Consider the following 16,021-nt stretch of genomic DNA (forward strand, 5'->3'; position numbering starts at 1 on the left):
ATAAGCCTTAACCGTATTATCATTCTCATTATCTTGCCATTGAGTAAAAATTGTACCTTTAATAAGTTGATAGTTTATTTCCAATAATAAAGCACATTAATTTGGAGTAAAGTACTTTTATTCAAGATTCAAGGGGAAACCAACCCATTAAAATTTTTCATCTCCTTTTATGGTCCAATTATATGTTCTGTGAACCGTCAGTAATATTCTTTCTGATTGAAGTGTTTCACTTTCCTACATGTTCTATTTTCATTTGCCCTGAGGGATGATACTCTCAAAGTTGTCCTCCTAGTTTTGGACACCTATCTGCTGCTAAGTCACTTCAGTCGTGTCCAACTCTGTGCGACCCCATAGACGGCAGCCCACCAGGCTCCCCCATCCCTGGGATTCTCCAGGCAAGTACACTGGAGTGAGTTGCCATTTCCTTCTCCAATGCGTGAAGGTGAAAAGTGAAAGTGAAGTCGCTCAGTCGTGTCCGACTCTTAGCGACCCCATGGACTGCAGCCTTCCAGGCTCCTCCGTCCATGGGATTTTCCAGGCAAGACTACTGCAGTGGGGTGCCATTGCCTTCTCCAGGACACCTATCTAGCAGGGGTGAATTGCCTACAGCTTCAGCATTCACTCTGCCACACTTTGCATACTTAGCAAGGTAAGCACTTTATAAGTACTCTCCACAGGCGATTCCTTGGCCCATACCTGCTATCCAAGGCACCAGCAGGAAAACTACGGATGTTTATTTCTCACACAGTGGGGCTGTTGGATATAACTCTTGGGGCAGAGTTAGGAAAGATAAGATGTAACACAGGAATGATGAAAAGGAGCCTGTATTGGAGACAAAACACTTATGTATAGTAGCCTTATTCCTATTTAGTAACTTAGGCCAAACTTTGTAGCTTCTTTGAACCTTAAAAAGTTATTTTAAGGTATTTAAAAGTTATTATGGAGTTTTTAAAATTTGTTTTTATCTGTATCCTGCTGGTCTGGTAGGCTGTGTAAATATGTCTTACTTATCTTTACATTTTTAAACTGGATTGGTGCCATTGACAGATAACATGGAAAAGGCGTTTAATAAGTGTTGAAAAAGTGAGGCAAGAAGACAAACAGGAGGCAGAGAAGGGAAGGCAGAATAGAATCATCTATGTAAGACCTAAGTTTCCCACAAAATTCTCTTTGCATAAAACCTTGTGAAATTAAGTGCACCTGGGAGAAGGCGATGGCACCCCACTCCAGTCCTCTTGCCTGGAAAGTCCCATGGACAGAGGAGCCTGGTGGGCTACAGTCCATGGGGTTGCGAAGAGTCAGACACGACCGAGCGACTTCACGTTGACCTTTCACTTTTCACTTTCACGCATTGGAGAAGGAAATGGCAACTCACGCCAGTGTTCTTGCCTGGAGAATCCTGGGGACACCAGCAACCTGGTGGGCTGCTGTCTATGGGGTCGCACAGAGTCGGGCACAACTGAAGTGACTTAGCAGCAGCAGGTCCTCTTCTAAGATTAATGGAAGTTTACACTTCAGGGGTTAAGAGAAGTCACCATCAGTCAGACCTTTCTTTTTATGTGTGGGAAACTGAGGCTCATGACGATTAAGTGAGGTGTCACTCAGGTAATGGCAAAGCCTCCCCTAGCTCTTCTCAGTCTATGGCCAGCTCTTCCTGGGCTGTACTCGACAGCCTCAAGATCAGGCTATGTGTGCAAACAGGTCTAGAAAATACAGCCCCACTCATTAGAATTTTGGAGAAAGCGATGGCACCCCACTCCAATCCCATGGACAGAGGAGCCTGGTAGGCTGCAGTTAATGGGGTCGCGAAGAGCCAGACACGACTGAGCGACTTCACTTTCACTTTTTACTTTCATGCATTGGAGAAGGAAATGGCAACCCACTCCAGTGTTCTTGCCTGGAGAATCCCAGGGATGGGGGAGCCTGTTGGGCTGCCATCTATGGGGTCGCACAGAGTTGGACATGACTGAAGCGACTTAGCAGCAGCAGTAGCAGCAGCAGCATTAGAATTTGGGAGAAAGGGGTCACCTTTCACTTTGAATTCTCTGTACCTTTCTATTTCTTGATTTAAGCAACACCAAAAGAAACATAAACTATTTTTATAACATAATTTTAAAAATCCTGTGGAAAAGTATAATTAAAAATAATGAATTTCAATCCTCTGTATGAATATCATATAGAATAAATAACAATAAGCTATAATAAAAATACCCTACTGAACTGAACTGATAGCATGAATGTGATTTACTAAAGTATATTTTTCAAAGTGAACTGAAGTTCAGCAGTGTGTATATTAAATCCCTCTGTTTGGCATATTGGTGAAGAGGCTGCTTGTTATTTTTAGGTCAGGATTTAAATGCTTGGTTATACTGCATAAGAGTTCAAACAACTTTATCTCTCCAAAAGAGGCTGCTTAGATTCCTTGTGTCCAGTTGGACCCCACCCTTCTACTGTACCTCTCTTCAAGGTCATGTTCAAGTATACTTTCTTCTGATCTGTCTAAACAAAATTCATCAAGAGTTTCTTTTCCTTTAATATTTCTGAATACCTCGGGTTCATTTCAAGTAAGAGAAGAAGCAAAGTATTTTCAAGTAACATCCCCTATCTGTAAACCAAGTTGACTTATCCTTTCATTCATTCTTCTAGTGATTTGGCTATTTTTTAAAAATTTTATGTTGGAGTATAGCTGATTAGTGGGCTTCCCTGGTGGCTCAGAGGTTAAAGTGTCTGCCTCCAATGTGGGAAACCCGGGTTCGATCCCTGGGTAGGGAAGCTGATTAACAGTGTTGTGATAGTTTCAGGTGAAAAGCAAACAGACTCAGCCATACATATACAGGTATCCATTGGGCTATTTTTGAAGTGGTCTGAGACCTTAAGAAGCAGGAAGACAAGAAAGAGGTTCCTGTGCCACCACTTGTAAAGCTGTGGTTGGGAAGAAGGGCGTGGAATGGCTAAGAGTCAAGCAGTGTTGCATCTTTGCATCTTTCCTAACTTTGCTGAGAGTTATATACATACTTGCATAGTAGTTATCAAGCATGCAAATTACCTACGGATCAGGGTGTTCATTCAACTTATTTGTCCATGTTTTTTATTTTTACAGCTTCTGCCACCTTTGAAGACTTTCAAATTCGCCCCCACACTCTCTTTGTTCATTCATACAGAGCTCCAGCTTTCTGTGATCACTGTGGAGAAATGTTGTGGGGGCTGGTGCGTCAAGGCCTTAAATGTGAAGGTAAAGTTATTTCCCTTCCTGGCCCAATGGAATATGTGCTGGGGTTACCTGCTTGTGTTGTGACCTTTTCTGCAATTTCTTCTTTCCCTCAGATATCTTCCATGGATCTGGGGAGTGCATGGATTCTGTTCTGTTCATTTCCTGTCTTCAACATATTAGCTTTGATCTGGGAAACCAGATTTTCCTATCTTTTCCCCTGTATTGTATGGATATGTTTCTCTGTTATATAAGGTGTTGATTATTTTGCTAACAGACTAAACATTATAATTTATATCTTTAGCTAGAACTTGGAATAATAAGTGTTCAATAAATGTTGAAATGAGCTAAGATTCAAAAGTTTAATCAAACCATCCACGATCACTCAGCTGTCAAGTGACCAGCTGGAACATGTACCAGGCTTTCCACACCAAGATCATAGTTGTATCATCTTCTATGGACAGAACTCCTTGAACTGCTCAATCCCATTTCTAGAACACCATGATGTATTCCTAAAAACAAACCAGATTATACCCTGATCTTACTATTTAAGAGGTGGAGTAGGGAGAGAGAGAGCTGTTTGAATGCTGGCCAAAAAACCCAAGCTTTCATGATGAATCCTATAAATAAGGTAACCATAATTTCTGAATTTTTGTTTGTGAAAAGGTAGAAGAAAGTCTACCTAAAGGGTAGTTGTATGAAAAATTGTCTACTATGTGACACATGGGAGAATTTTGAGGTAAGACTACAATGTGAAAACTATGAATAGTAGAAACGTTGAGAGAAAAACAGTGCTTTTCTAATTATTTACCTGTGGAAACTAGCATGTGAAATATTTTACATATTTTCTTAATGATTCTACAAGGTAGTTGTTATCCTCATTTTACCAACAGAAAGACTGAGATGAAGTAAATTGTCCAAGGCCCGGTAGACAAACAAGTTTTGTGGAGTCTTGACTCAAATCAATATAGTTCAGAAGTTATGAAACATTATGATTAATTTTCCCTCACAATAGAACTTATAACAGCTAAAAATAGGTCATCTCTTTGGATTTTGTTGCTGGACCCCTCAAAGACCAAGTCCTTTATGTTAGAAAACATTTTTAAAACTGGTAACCAGACTGGTTGCTGAGCTCATCCAATAACATCAGATTTTAGAAACCCCACTTAGTGACGTATTAGGACAATAAAGCTCAGAAAAAGCTTAAGAGAAAATTTTAAATTTCAAACAGCATGAAGAAAAATGGAAGCAGTACTATTTCTCAAAATTCATAATTTATACCATATGCTAGAGTAGCTTTTAATTTATCATTGAACAAAGTCACTTTTGCTTTCTCCTTCTAGGATGTGGGCTGAATTACCACAAGAGATGTGCATTTAAAATCCCCAACAACTGCAGTGGCGTGAGGCGGAGAAGGCTCTCGAATGTCTCCCTTACTGGGCTCAGCACTGTCCGCACAGCGTCTGCCGAGCTCTCCACCAGCGCTCCTGATGAGCCCCTTCTGGTATGGCCTCTTTGTTTATCTGTTTCCCAGTTTACATGGGAAATCTGAAGGACGATGTGGTAACAGTGTCAGTCCACGACAGTGCCCTGGCAGGAAGAACACAGCCAGGGTGTTGAGGACTACGTTTCTTCAGGGCCTGTGCTGTCAAATTGGTCAGTGGCTCAGCAAATATCCAGCAGCTTTAAGTTTGCTCTTATCTGTGAGCTTAGCGCAGTTTTAAAATCTGTGAGGTTTCATCATGGTCATGGAGCCGGAGCAGCACAAGCTAATGTGTGAATGTTGCAAAACAGAGTTTGTCAAAATTTGGAAACCGGAGATAAAAGATGTTCTTCTCTGAAGATTATTAGAGTACTTTGTGGTATAGCTGACTATTATGGGAGAAGATAATGCAATTTTCTCTTCTGAAAAGATGAAAGTATTTACTTGTTTGCCATTAATGGCATATGTGCTGATGTTTTGTCACAGTGACACTGATTGACAAATGTCATGAGAAAAACAGCACGTAGTACTTTCAATATTCCCATATATATCTGTGGATATGACTTAAATATTTTAAGAAAGTTAAATTTTGATTTTCCAGACACTCAAAGCTAAGCAAAAATTGTGATGATTATGTGTAACATTTAAAATAAGAACTTTTTTTTCTGAAATAAGCTAATGGTGTGAGCTGAGAAATCCTACATTTACTTGCTCTGACAATAGATATTACAAAAAAACATTTTATAATCTAATTATTGTTAAGTATAATTAAAGAGGAAAAAGTAAAAATTACGAACCATTTAGGTTAAATAAATCCATGGAGTGGAGAGGAGTAATACATTTTGAAGCCATCTCTATAAAGGTCATATTAATTAATTTATTGTTTGGAAACTATTTTACTGTGATCTTTATATCACTTAAATTTTGTTACAGCATAAACTAGATATCTAAGTCAAATGGATGCTTATTTCGATAAACAGGAAAAGTCCATACTCTGTTACTGTGACTTTTTTGGGTGGAGTTTCTTGTATTTTCATGAAGTGAACCTGTTAGGGTAAGGCAGGCAGTAAATCCCATCAATAGCTAGTAGATTACATTTTGGTGACTATTCAGAATACATGTATATGATTATATATTATTCTAGAAAGTTGTATTAGAACTAGTGATACTCTTACTGAAAGGTGCTTAAGTCAAATTCTATTTACTTTTTCAAATAATTCTCATATTATCTTTCCAACTCTGAAGTTTCTTGATTTCATTTGAAGTTTTGTAAGTACTGATTTTATAAGTTAACAGTTATTCTTGCTTTTAAGTATGAAAATCATACTATTTACAGGATAGACACTTTTAAATAAGTTTAAGAAACAGAATTGTAAATCAGTTTGTACTGTTTTGAGTTTTACCAGGAAAAGATTTTTAAAAATTAGTTAACATTTCATAAGGTTAAACTCTAAAGTTATTCATCATTAGAATAGACTAGAATCTAGATAATTAATGCTGAATATTTTTCTTTTAAAGCTATCTCAGTTTTTAATAATATATACACATATGCACATATACATATGTGTATATATATGTCCAAACATTATATGTATATCATTTAGAGTTTATAAATATGAATTAAATTATTACATGCTTGCATATGTATAATTTATATACAAATTTAATTTAGATTACCAAAGTCTTTAAGCCGGTTTTGTGTTTTTCACCCAGATCATTTAATTGCTTTAATTGCTTTATTTAATCAAATTACTTAATTATTTAATTGTCAAATTACTTGATTATAAACTATATTGTACACCAGGTGTCAAATTCATTAGTGACTTATTACTGAATGAAAATTTTATAATAAATGCTTAAAAATATGTTCGAAAAATACATTCTGAAAATGAGATTTTCAACTATATTTGGCAAGAATGCTTATAAAAGTTTGATCTAATAAGATATTTATGAGGTGGGAAAATTTGGAGCCACAAGATACTTTGAAAAGTATTATATAAACTTTCATGACCTTGTGTAAAATGCTTTTCAGGTAATCTTTAAATGAAAAATGCCTTTGGAAATAGTGTTTGTAACATACCGGCTCTCAAACGTGTGTTTTACATTCATCATAGCCCTTTGTGTCCCTGACGGGTGCCTGTGTGTCTCTCTTTGCTTACTGGAGTACAGCAAATATGTCTCTTTTCATCCCTGGACAAAACACATAAGACCAGTAACTATAGTTTAAAAGTTATAGTGAATGCCTAGACAAAGATAATATTATGGTAATGATTTAAAATATTTTAGTCCCATATACAGTAAAGAATATTTTCCACTTCTGAAAAGAATAATGGCCTATATAAAGGTGGCATTGCTAACTAATGCCACTAGACCACCCATGTTGTATATCTGTCATCAGTATAGATTTTCTCCCAAATGTAAGAAAATGACTTTCTCTTCCACACTAGATTCCTTGTTTTTAACTTAAAAATCATCACTTCACATACAAATTAAAATATTCCTAATCCTATTAATTTACCCATTTCTGGCAAGTATGTTGAACTTGGATTTCTATAGTGCTGCTAAAATAGAAAAGTATAACAGCATAGATCTTATGACAAGCTTAATCTGTCATCAACTTTGACAGTAAACTGTATCCATTATTCCAGCCATGATGTAGTCCATTTTTAAGAAAATCCAAAATGTAGATAATTAATGGCTTAATATCTCTGCAAGAGTGTATATCTTTTGTACATCATCACTTGTGTTAGAAGGAAACAAGAAAAACTCAGTAGGTACTTAAGGAGGGCACACTAATATGTTTTTCATTATGTATAAGTAAACTTATTAAGACTAAATCAGTTTTATAAACTTTGAGACAGTTGCAGAGAGGAAGTCAAGATTCAGTCAGTTCAGTCACTCAGTCATGTGCGACTCTTTGCAACCCCATAGACTGCAGCACGCCAGGCTTCCCTGTCCATCACCAACTCCTGGAGCCTACTCAAACTCATGTGCATTGCATCGGTGATGCCATCCAACCAGGTGTCCTCTGTTGTCCCCTTTTCCTCCTGCCTTCAATCTTTCCCAGCATCAGGGTGTTTTCAGAGTCAGCTCTTCACATCAGGTGGACAAAGTATTGGAGTTTCAGCTTGAGCATCAGTCCTTCCAATGAATATTCAGGACTGATTTCCTTTAGGAAGGACTGGTTGGATCTCCTTGCAGTCCAAGGGATTCTCAAGAGTCTTCTCCAACACCATAGTTCAAAAGCATCAATTCTTTGGCAGTCAGCTTTCTTTATAGTCCAACTCTCACATCCATACATGACCACTGGAGAAAACATTGCTTTGACTAGACGGACGTTTGCTGACAAACTAATGTCTCTGCTTTTTAATATGCTGTGTAGGTTGGTCATAGCTTTTCTTCCAAGGAGCAAGAGTCTTTGAATTTCATGGCTCAGTCACCGTCTGCAGTGATTTTGGAGCCCCTCAAAACAGTCTCTCACTGTTTCTATTGTTGCCCCATCTATTTGCCATGATGTGATGGGACTGGATGCCATGATCTTAGTTTTCTGAATGTTTAGTTTTAAGCCAACTTTTTCACTCTCCTCTTTCACTTTCATCAAGAGGCTCTTTAGTTCTTCGCTTTCTGCCATAAGGGTGGTGTCATTTGCATATCTGAAGTTATTGATATTTCTCCTAGCAATCTTGATTCCAGCTTAAATGATCCAATTAGTTTATTTGTGACTTACACATCTTTTTTTTTTTTTTAAGTTACAGATGTTTGTGTGGTATTACGGAAAAGTTAAAAGAAAGTCATTTATTTGAAATCATGTTATGCAAGGCTTAGACTTAGGCAAAAAGTTAATAATTTACTCCAGAAGTTTTGCTCCTAGCTATGAAGAAGCTTGTATCAATCAACTCTCCTATAAGGGACAATTATAAAAGCTGAATAAAATATAACAGAACATAACAAAACAATATTTAAAGGTACCCAGAAACAACCAAGACAGTTAGGATTTGAGGGGCCAATGCACCAGACAGCACCCCCAAGCAAAGAAGTACCTGGTTCAGAATGTCAGTAGTGTGGAGTTTGAGAACCCCTGATGTAGAACAAAGCTGGAGAATTCCCAAACATACCGGCATAAAGTCATAGTTAAAACAATGTGGTGTTACACAAGATTAAGTATAAAGACAATGTGGTATTACACAGGAACAGAAGAATATTAATAAACCAGTGAAACAGAACAGGAGGAGTCCAGAAACTATGTACATGTACAGACCAACAAATTTTTGACAATTATACCACTGCTGTGAGAAAGCGATTTTTTCCAAGTATTTCTGTATATGTATGTGGAAAATATGAATCATGGCCTTACCTTATACCAAATGAAAATAACTTCTAGGCAGATTAGAAGCTTCTAGGAAATAACATAGAAGAATATCTACAATAATTTGAGTCATGAGAAACTTTTAAAAATAGGACTCAAACACAGACAAAGGGAAAAAACTGATAAAGGCACCATTAAAAGTAACACATTGTTTTCAGTGAAATATACCATTAAAAATGTGAAAAAGCAAATCATAAAAGAAGACATTTTCAATATATATAATATGTGTATATATATATATCTTATAAAAGACTCATATCCAAATGTATGAAGAGCATCTGTGAAACTTTAAAAGACAACCTTATTTAAGATATAAGCAAAGTACTTGAACAGCACTTTACAAAAGACAGCTGATAAGCATTGAAAATATATTTTGCATCATTTGATATCAAACAGTCTAAAGTTAATCTACAATGAAATATCTCTACACCAGGGGTTCTCTGGTAGCTCAGCTGATAAAGAATCTACCTGCAGTCAGGAGACACTGGTCTGATTCCTGAATTGGGAAGATTCCCCTGGAGAAGGAATAGGCTACCCACTCCAGTATTCATGGGCTTCCCTGGTGGCTCAGCTGGTAAAGAATCTGTAAAGAATCCGCTTGCAATGCGGGAGACCTGGGCTCAGTTCCTGAGTTGAGAAGATCCCCTGAAGGAGGGTACAGCAGCCCTCTCCAGTATTTTCACCTGGAGAATCCCCGTGGACAGAGGAGCCTGGCAGTCTACAATCCAAGGGGTTGTAAAGAGTCAGACACAGCTGACTAAGCACAGCACAGAATACCTAACATTGGGAGAAAACAACTGATAGTAACAAGTATTGTTGAAGATATTGAACAACTGGAACTCACATACACTACTAGTGGAGATATTATTTCGTTTAACAACTTTGGCATTCTGGTTGGTGATTATCTTCTAAAGCTGAATATATACATATCATGTGACTCAGCAGTTTTACTCCTAGGTATATATTTACCAGAAATGTGTATAGACATACATGGAAACATATATGCAAGCATTTAAAAATTTTTTTAGACTTCACTTTTTTAAAGCAGCTTTAGGTTCATGGCAAAATCAAAAGGATGACATAGAGAGTTCCCATATGCCCCCACATGTTATTATAGCCCCCACACATGCAAAGCTCCCACAAATTATCACCATCACTCAACAGAGTGGTATTTCGCTAATACTGATGAACATACATTGATACATCATAATCACACAAAGTCCATGGTTTGCTTTAGTTCATTCATGGTGTTATACATTCTGTGGATCTGGACAAATGTATAATGACATTTATTCATCATCATGGTATCATACAGAATATTTTCGCTGCCCTAAAAAGTCCTCTTAGCTCTGTCTATTCTTCCTTCATCCCCTCTACCTAACCCCTACAATTAATGATTTTTTTTTCACTGTCTTTGTGGTTTTGGCTCTTTCAAAACGTCATATAGTTGAAATCATACAGTATGTACCCTTTCCAGTGTGGCTTCTTTCACTTAGTAGGACATATTTAAGTATTCTTTGTGTCTTTTCATGTCTTGACAGCTCATTTAATTTTAATGTGGAATAAGTTATTATTCCATTGTTGTGCTGTCCACAGTTGTCCCTATTTATCCATTCACCTAACAAAGGACATCTTGGTTGCTTCAACATTTTGGCAGTTATGAGTAAGGATGCTATAGGCATCGTGTATAGGTTTTTGTGTAAACACAACTTCTCAGGTCTTCTAGGCAAATATCACAGAGTGTTTTTGCCAGATCATATGGTAAGGTTTATCAGAAACTGCCAATCTTCTAGGTAGTTGCATTCCCACCAGCAATGAATGAGAATTCCTATTGCTGTACATCTTTGCCAGCATTTGGTGTCATTGTTCTGGATTTCGCATTCTGAGAGGTGTGTGGTAGAGGTGTGTGGTAGTGGTTTCTCATTGTTTCAACTGGCATTTTCTTGATGACATATTATAATATAAAACTTCTTTTCATATGCTTACTTGCCATCTGTATATCTTCTTTGGTAAAGTCTTTATTAAGGTCTTTGGCCCATTTTTAAATGGGGTTGTTTATTTTCTTATTGTAGAATTTTAAGTGTCCTTTGTATATTTTGGATAACAGTCTTCATTAGATGTGTTTTTTGCTAATATTTTGCAAATGTTTTATCCTAGTCTGTGACTTGTCTTCCTATTCTCTTGACATTGTCTTTTGCAGAGCAGAAGTTTTTCATTTTAATGAAGTTGGGCTTATCTTTCATGGATTGTCTCTTTGGTTATGTGTTTTAAAAGGCATCACCATATCCAAGGTCACCTAGGTTTTCTTTTATGCTATCTTGCTATCTTCTGTGATTTTTATAGTGTTTTGTTTTACATTGAGGTCTATGATTCATGTAGAGTTAAAATGACTTAAATTAATTCACTTCTCACATCCAAGTACTAACCAGGCCCAACCCTGCTTAGCTTGTGAGATCAGACAAGGCTGGACATAGTCCGGGTGGTATGAGCATAGGCAAATTAATTCACTTCTTAATTTAATTAATTTAATTCATATAATGTTTGTGTCTAAGTTCGTTTGTTTATATGTGAGTCACCAGTACCATTTATTAAGAGACCATCTTTTCTCCATTTTATTCCCTTTGATGCTTTGTCAAAGGTGAATTGACTGTATTTATGGGGGCCTTTTCAGGGACTCACTATTCTGATTCATTGATCTACTTGTCATTCTTATACCACACTGTTTTGATTATTATAACTTTATAGTAACTCTTGAAGTTGAATAGTATCGGTCCTTTAACTTTGTTCTTCTCTTCAGTATGGCGTTGGATATACTCTGTCTTTTGTCTTTCCATATAAAATGTAGAATCACTCTCTTAATATCCATAAAATGATATGCTGTGATTTTGATTGGGGTTACATTGAATTTATTGGTGAAGTTGAGAATAACTGAGAAATTGACAACAGTATTGAGTCTTCCTAAATGTGAATGTGGGATATCTCTATTATTTAGCTCTTTGATGTCACTCATCAAAGTTTTGTATTTTTCCTCTTATAAATCTTATTCATATTTTTTTACATGGATGCCTAACGATTTCATATTGTGGGGCGGGAGAGTGGTGTCCATGTGAATCCTACTGTTACAAGCATGTTTTTAGCAATTTTATTGATCATAGCTAAAAGCTAGAAACACGTAAATAATGATAGTCATACAATGGAATAGTAGTATATAGCAAAATCCCATGGATGGAGGAGCCTGGTAGGCTGCAGTCCATGGGGTCGCGAAGAGCTGGACGCGACTGAGCGACTTCACTTTTACTTTTTTGTCGGATCTCTTTCCTCATGCTGGCTCCCGGCACTTTTCACTTTCATGCATTGGAGAAGGAAATGGCAACCCACTCCAGTATTCTTGCCTGGAGAATCCCTGGGACGGGGGAGCGTGATGGGCTGCCGTCTATGGGGTCGCAGAGTCGGACACGACTGAAGCGACTTAGCAGCAGCAGCAGCAGCAATACAGCAATAGAATTGAGGAACTCTTGATTCTTTCAGCACCATAAATAAATCTCACAAAATTATATTTAGGGGAAAAATGGACATAAAGTTTATATGCTTATGAATCCAGTATCTGAAGTTCTGATCAATAAAAACTAAAAGGGAGCAGGAGAGAACCATGGATGCTGGAAATATTCTGTATCTTGATCTGGGGAGAGGTCCATGCTTTTATGTTCATCAAGAGGTACACCTGGAATTTTCTGTACTTTATGCCATAAAAATTGTACCCCAGTAAAGATATTTTTAAATGACAATAGCAAGTACGTATCCTAATAGAAAGTTACAAAGTCATTACGATTCTTCATCCCAAGTCATGTGAGAAAAGAATGAAGTATTGTATTAGAATAATTAATAATTAAATTTAACTCTGAGACTCCTGTTAATCAATTTAAAGTTATAGAAATTGCATTATTCAGTCACAGGAAACATAAATTCTCTGAGTGCTAAATGAAAGTAATATGCCACAACATCCTAATATATATAGTATTCATTTACACAGTAAACATTTTCTATAGTAGTCTTCACCACAGATATAAAACTGTTATTCATATGATCTTCCTTCAAGGAGGAAACAAAAATAAAAATAAAGCTCTAGTAAAATATTCCAACCACCTCTCAAAAGAACAGGTGGTTCTCTTTTTCTTGGTGACTTATGGACATTTCTGGTGATTCTAATTTGATAGCAAGGGAAAAATACGGAGGTGTGTGATTCCCAAAATTTTTTCTTTAAGATAATGGTATAAAATATTATACCAAATACTATAAAATATTATCCAAAGACTCATTCTCCTAGGCAGATAAGATTAGGAAATGCTTCTTTGTCCATCCAAGTACTGGACATCACAGTATTCATTGAGCATGATTATGGTTCACAGAAGTCTTACAATAATGAAATCAGTGCTCCTAAACTGACTCAAATATGAAATCCCCTTTTCTCACAAAACCCAGAAATACCTAATGGGAAAAAATACTCTTTTAAAAATGGTAACTTAAAGGAATAAGTCAATGCATGTTGCCTAGGCCATCTTCAAGTATCGAGCACTGAACCAGCACTAAGCTAGAAATGCATTCTGATGATAGCCCAGAATGAAGACATTCAGAGCTGCACTGGAAGAAAATCCTGTGCTTTGGATATGAGATATGTTGATGACAAGGATCATTTCTTATTTTAGAAATTGAGGAAATTTGATTGACTTCTCCCAAAGAGAAAGTTTTGCCCCTGTGTGAAAATTTTCGTAAAAGTACATTGAAACAGTTATATAATTTCTCCTCCAAAATCATGTTTGCTGTTGCTAAGTCGCTTCAGTTGTGTCCGACTCTGTGCCACCCCATAGACGGCAGCCACCAGGCTCCCCTGTCCCTGGGATTCTCCAGGCAAGAACACGGGAGTGGGTTGCCATTTCCTTCTCCAGTGCATGAAAGTGAAAAGTGAAAGGGAAGTCGCTCAGCCGTGTCTGACTCTTAGCAACCCCATGGACTGCAGCCTACCAGGCTCCTCCGTCCATGGGATTTTCCAGGCAAGAGTACTGGAGTGGGGTGCCATTGCCTTCTCTGAAAATCATGTTTGGATCTGGCCAAATGAGCCATTGTTGTCCCTGAGTTCTGCTCATGCTTCATGATAATCCAGTAATCTAACACAGGTATTACTGAGTAGCAGTTAATCTTAGCAGAACCTCAGTGTGAATGTACATCACTTTCCAAAGTCTCTGACAAAATGGTTTAGCAGTAGATTGCAACTTAGGATACTTAGGGATTGAGAGAAGAAATACTGGGATTTTTCTCAAAGTGTAATGATTTATTCAATACTGGAAATATTCCTGATTTCAAAACACAGTCATGCATTTTTTTGTTTAAGAAAGTCAACTATTTTTAGTTTAGATTTGATTTCTAGTTATCAAATAGAGGTGACCCCCAAAGCTTGAGGAAACAGAGATGAAAAAAAAACGTATTCCACATAAATTACCAGGTACTTGTTTACTTAACTAAAATGGTTTTTTCATTGATATTCCTCCTCTTAAAAAATTTTTAATAACCTGTCAACTTTTGAATTATATTTCAAACTTGGATGAAATCAGACAGGAAAGCAATGCTATGTATCAAAGACTCTAAAATGAGCAAAGAATACACCACAGACATATTTCCCTCATTAAAACTCTAAGCCTATATTGGACTTTCCAGGTTTGTACAGCACTGACTGATACTGATTATTCATCAGCTTATTCCTGCCTCAAGGCAGATAACAACTATGTCACGTTTGATTACTTGGATGACCTTTTCCTTTCTTTTCCCATTGAGAGGATGAATTATTGTGAAGAAAATCTCATCTTTCACTTAAAGGTCAAAATGCTCATTCTGTCTCTGATTTATTTTCAACAAGGTGAATGAACTGTCTCTCATCACTGACACTGATAAGCAGATTTTTTTTCCCCCTCTACCAGCTCAAAACTATAGACTCTGTTTTTGCAATCTTAAAGTCTCTAGTCCCATTTAAATATTAAAAAGTAATTTCTAACCCAGATGTTTCTGTTCCGCAAAAACGGATTCGTATCCCATTTTGCTTTTTGTTGAAGACAGATCTATTATTTGCTAATAATATTGTTGAGCAACATGCACTGCTTTATTCTAATAACATGGTTCTCTTATCTTTTTCCTTCCTTTACTCTGCACCGTTGTCTGCTTTTTGCTCTTTACCACTTCATGTATCAGTCTCCTGTGAGTCCTGGCTTTGAGGTAGGTGCTAGCTCTACTGAGAAATGTGCTTCACTGTCGTTTTGTAAACCAGCATTATAATATTAAATTAACATCAGGCAGTTACCTGTTTTGATACTTGGGTCAGAATTTTAGCTCAGAATCTAGCCTATTGAACTGCAGAAAGCCCATGGGTGGTGTTGACGGTTGTTTTCTTTTCCTGATGTTATTGTTCAAGTTTTCACAGTCTTCGGTAAGACAAAGAGCAATGCAGGCTTTAGACTAGTAGATGGTTCATTAGATTAAATTTTGCCCTTAGATTCCTTGATTCCATAACATTGGTGCCTTTTCTACGAAACTGAGCAGACCAGCTGAGAAGAGTAGAGAACGCAGACGAGAACAGAACACTGTAGCGCGTTTACTGAATTGCACACGTTAGAGCTGTATGCTGGAGCATAGCACCATGCCAAGCAAGGTCACAGTCCTGATAGCCACCAGTGTTGGTTGGCACAGTAAGGCACAGAGCAGCCACCATCTGAAAATGACTACAACTTTTTAGGAAAGGAGCTTTTTCTTAATGTATCATCACAGTCTATTTAATTTATAGTCTAATCACAGTCTATTTAAAAAGGATGGTATGCAACTGTATGTATTAAGGTCTCAATCCAAGAAGAAATTATATCTGGAAAAGAAGCTCATTTCTTTCATAAAGGTTTTGAGAAATACCCCCTCAAAAAATTGACTT

General features: G+C 37.0%; 1 protein-coding gene across 2 annotated transcripts in view; it reads left to right on the plus strand.

Annotated features, from left to right (window-relative positions):
- The window catches only part of PRKD1 (protein kinase D1), a 341,766-nt gene that overhangs the window by 255,306 nt on the left and 70,439 nt on the right, over positions 1–16,021 (plus strand). The window contains exons 3-5 of one of the 2 annotated variants that reach the window (XM_040257184.1): positions 3,101–3,232; positions 4,552–4,712; positions 15,295–15,318. In XM_040257184.1, coding sequence (XP_040113118.1) covers positions 3,101–3,232; positions 4,552–4,712; positions 15,295–15,318 — 317 coding nt within the window. The remainder of the gene's footprint in view (positions 1–3,100; positions 3,233–4,551; positions 4,713–15,294; positions 15,319–16,021) is intronic. The other variant, XM_040257185.1, reaches the window with a different exon arrangement.

This window comes from Oryx dammah, unplaced genomic scaffold (genome assembly GCF_014754425.2).
Source record: "Oryx dammah isolate SB20612 unplaced genomic scaffold, SCBI_Odam_1.1 HiC_scaffold_16, whole genome shotgun sequence".
Taxonomy (NCBI): domain Eukaryota; kingdom Metazoa; phylum Chordata; class Mammalia; order Artiodactyla; family Bovidae; genus Oryx; species Oryx dammah.